We start from the raw sequence: 2,779 nt of genomic DNA, 5'->3' as shown, positions 1-2,779 counted from the left end.
ACTGAGTATCATTTTCACTGCCAACAAAAGATGAATCTAAAACAAACAGCAGCTGCTGGCACAGAGCAGGAGGTTTTAAGATTGGTTGTTGTGTGTTAAACATGCCTTTGTAAAGATCTTTGTTCCCAGCAAGCAATTTTAACTCGTAGAGACGTGTCTTTCTCAGAGAGTCATTATAATACACTTGAAAACTGCCCATATCAGAACTCAAGTGTTTATATTGGGTATGTGTACCTTCATAACTAACACTTGCAAGCCAAATTTGTTCCTTGTCCCATGAAGGATGAAAGCAAACACACTGCTCAAAAGGACAATGTACAAACTGGTTTTAATTCCTGATTTGCCATCTTTTTCTATTTAAAGGATGCTATCTAAAAATACGTCTTATCAAGCTGCTGTGCCTCATGTTACGTGTATTCGCAGTGCTCTTCACCATTTGTTTGCAAGTTACTCAGTTCCAACAGTTCTTTCAGCATACAAAATATCAGTGGCAGGAAAAAGGACAACATCCACAGCCGAAGATAATTTCTTTCTATTGTCATGACTTGTTCAGCTCAACCTCTTCCTCAAACACAATACATCTCCACTTGAAAACGGAACAGTCCAAGCACTTCCTACAGAGGTCAACTCATCCAGCTTCTAAATATTGCCTCAAGTCATATTCCTCTTAGGGGTTATCTCAGGATATACCACATGTTCACAGAAGCTTATTATCAGTCATTATCAGGTCATTATCAGTCCTGCCTGTTCTCCACCCGGAGCCTTGCTAGCAGTGCAGCTGCCACTGGTTGTCCAAAAAGAGAGAGATCTTAAGAAAAGCATCTGAGTTGGGAGAAAAAAAAAAAGAGCCATTAATTAATACACTTTTTCTGTGTTCTGTATGGGCAGAAAATGATTTCTAAAAACACACACATATATATAAACTTAAATAAAAGTAACTTTGTAGACCGAGTGAAATGGATAACCAAGTTCCTTATAAAACAGTAAGAAAGCTGCTCCCAGCTGATCCTGGAGTGCCATGGCTGGCATTTACCACTAAATTGCATACAAGATCTGTGAGCAGGCTGCAAAGAGCAAGCGCAGAGAGCGTGCTCAGCCACTACTACTGAGCCCAACAGAACAAGCGACACAGGATGTAGGTGATATGCAGGCCTTCTGCCTCCAGGAAAGAGACACCAGCCCAGGGCTCAAAGAAACATCATAGAATCACAGAACTGTAGGGGCTGCAAAGGATCTCTAGAGATCATCTAGTCCAACCCCTCTGCCAAAGCAGGCTCCCTAGACCAGGTTGCACATGTAGGCTTCCAGGAGGGTCTTGAACATCTCCAGAGAAGGAGAGTCCAGAACCTCTCTGCGCAGCCTGTTCCAGCATTCAGTCACCCTTACTGGGAAGAAAATCCTTTAGGTCCATCACATGGATACTACCTTGAACAGTGTCTTCCCCATAGCGCTCCAAAATCCTCTCCCAGGCCTGTGGGAGGGCTTCCATATCTGCCAGACTGTCACAGGTGATGAGCAACAGGAACAGCTCGATCTCCAGGTACCTTCAGACCGCATAAGGACAACATAAAGAAAGCAACACCCAGCAGCCCAGCCCAGAGGGCGCCACCACGGAAGGATACAGGTGCCGGTAGTAGCGCTCCACGTCCTGCAGTCCCTCCAGAGCGTCAGCCAACGACGGGCAGCGCGGCCCGCGCCGCAGCACCTCGGCCAGGCCCAGCTCCACCGCACGCTCCTCGTACAGCCGCAGCACAGCGGCCGCTCCGGCCCCCACCGCGTCCTTCACGGCGCGCAGCTCCTCCCTGCGCGGCAGAGCTCAGCGTCGCCCCAAACCCCGCGCCCGGCCCGGCCCCGCCGCCTCCCCCTCACCGCCGCCCGCAGAGCTCCTCCAGCAGCGCCTCGGCCGCGCCGCGCTGTTTCCGCCACAGCCTCTCCCTCAGCTCGCTGAAGGCGCCCAGCGGCGTTCCGCCCCACGCTAACCGCTGCGCCGCCCGCATTTGCGCCGCCAACCCGGCCAGCGAGGCCAACAGCGGCGCACAAGCGGCCACAGCCGCCCGCCAGACCGCGGCCTGCCGCTCCGCCGCCGCCGACCACTCCTGCAGGGCCGCCCCCATTGCCACCATCGCCGCCATGACGGCCGCCGACCCGGAAGCAGTCGCTGAGTTGTGCGTCATCATATCGCGCCGGCCCCCGATTGGCAGCACCGCCTTCGGTTGTGATTGGCTGCGCTGAGTCTCGCTGAGTTCTGATTGGGCAGCGGGCAGGCGGCTGTTGGTGCTTGGCGGCACTGTGGGGGCGTGTGTGACAAGGGAGTGGTTCTGTGCGTGCTGGAATGATTGGTCTGAGGAGTAGGGTTTTGCTTATTTGGTTTTTTTTAAGCAGATCGAGCAAAAGCATCTTTATCGCTGGTAGAAACGGTCATCTCCGTGCTCAAGGAGACACCTTTGTTGTCGCACCCAAGTTTGGTGCTGTTTGAATTCTGTTAAACTTCTATGTTCATTTCTTACGCAGAGGAGCACCTTGCTGCTGACTTTACATGTCACTCCCCTATATGCAGAGTATTCCACAGCAGCTCTTTGAACCTCCATTAAAAGAGTTTGACTAAAAGTGCTTTAAGCAAATGAACCCGTTTTCAGCGTCTCTGCCAGAATCTTGTTCTTCCATTTGTGTCTGTTTACTTGTGCCACCGCAGTTTACCAGGAGATAAACGTGGCTTAAAATGAACCTTAAAAAAAATTAGTCAGAAGTGGGAGTTCTTCAAGCTGGTCTAAGCAGAAAG

At 51.0% G+C, this 2,779-nt stretch overlaps 1 protein-coding gene across 1 annotated transcript; it reads right to left on the bottom strand.

Annotated features, from left to right (window-relative positions):
* On the bottom strand, window positions 305-2,179 carry C22H1orf109 (chromosome 22 C1orf109 homolog). The gene is made up of 4 exons (XM_021375538.1): window positions 1,870-2,179; window positions 1,623-1,802; window positions 1,426-1,544; window positions 305-822 (listed from the first exon to the last, which is right to left on the bottom strand). Exons 1-4 carry the CDS (start codon window positions 2,175-2,177, stop codon window positions 767-769), a joined length of 663 nt encoding a protein of 220 aa, XP_021231213.1. The 5' UTR covers window positions 2,178-2,179; the 3' UTR covers window positions 305-766.

Source organism: Numida meleagris, chromosome 22 (assembly GCF_002078875.1).
Source record: "Numida meleagris isolate 19003 breed g44 Domestic line chromosome 22, NumMel1.0, whole genome shotgun sequence".
In the NCBI taxonomy this organism is placed as follows: domain Eukaryota; kingdom Metazoa; phylum Chordata; class Aves; order Galliformes; family Numididae; genus Numida; species Numida meleagris.
Note: the sequence above shows the minus strand (reverse complement) of the source record. Positions and strands in the feature narration are given on the sequence as shown.

Coding starts and splice junctions, on each gene's coding strand:
- C22H1orf109 (XM_021375538.1), bottom strand. CDS start 2,177: ATGATGACGCACAACTCAGCGACTGCTTCCGGGTCGGCGGCCGTCATG. Junction 1,545..1,622: donor GAGCGCTACTACCGGCACCT/GTATCCTTCCGT, acceptor TGCGGTCTGAAG/GTACCTGGAGATCGAGCTGT. Junction 823..1,425: donor TGGGGAAGACACTGTTCAAG/GTAGTATCCATG, acceptor CTCCCAACTCAG/ATGCTTTTCTTAAGATCTCT.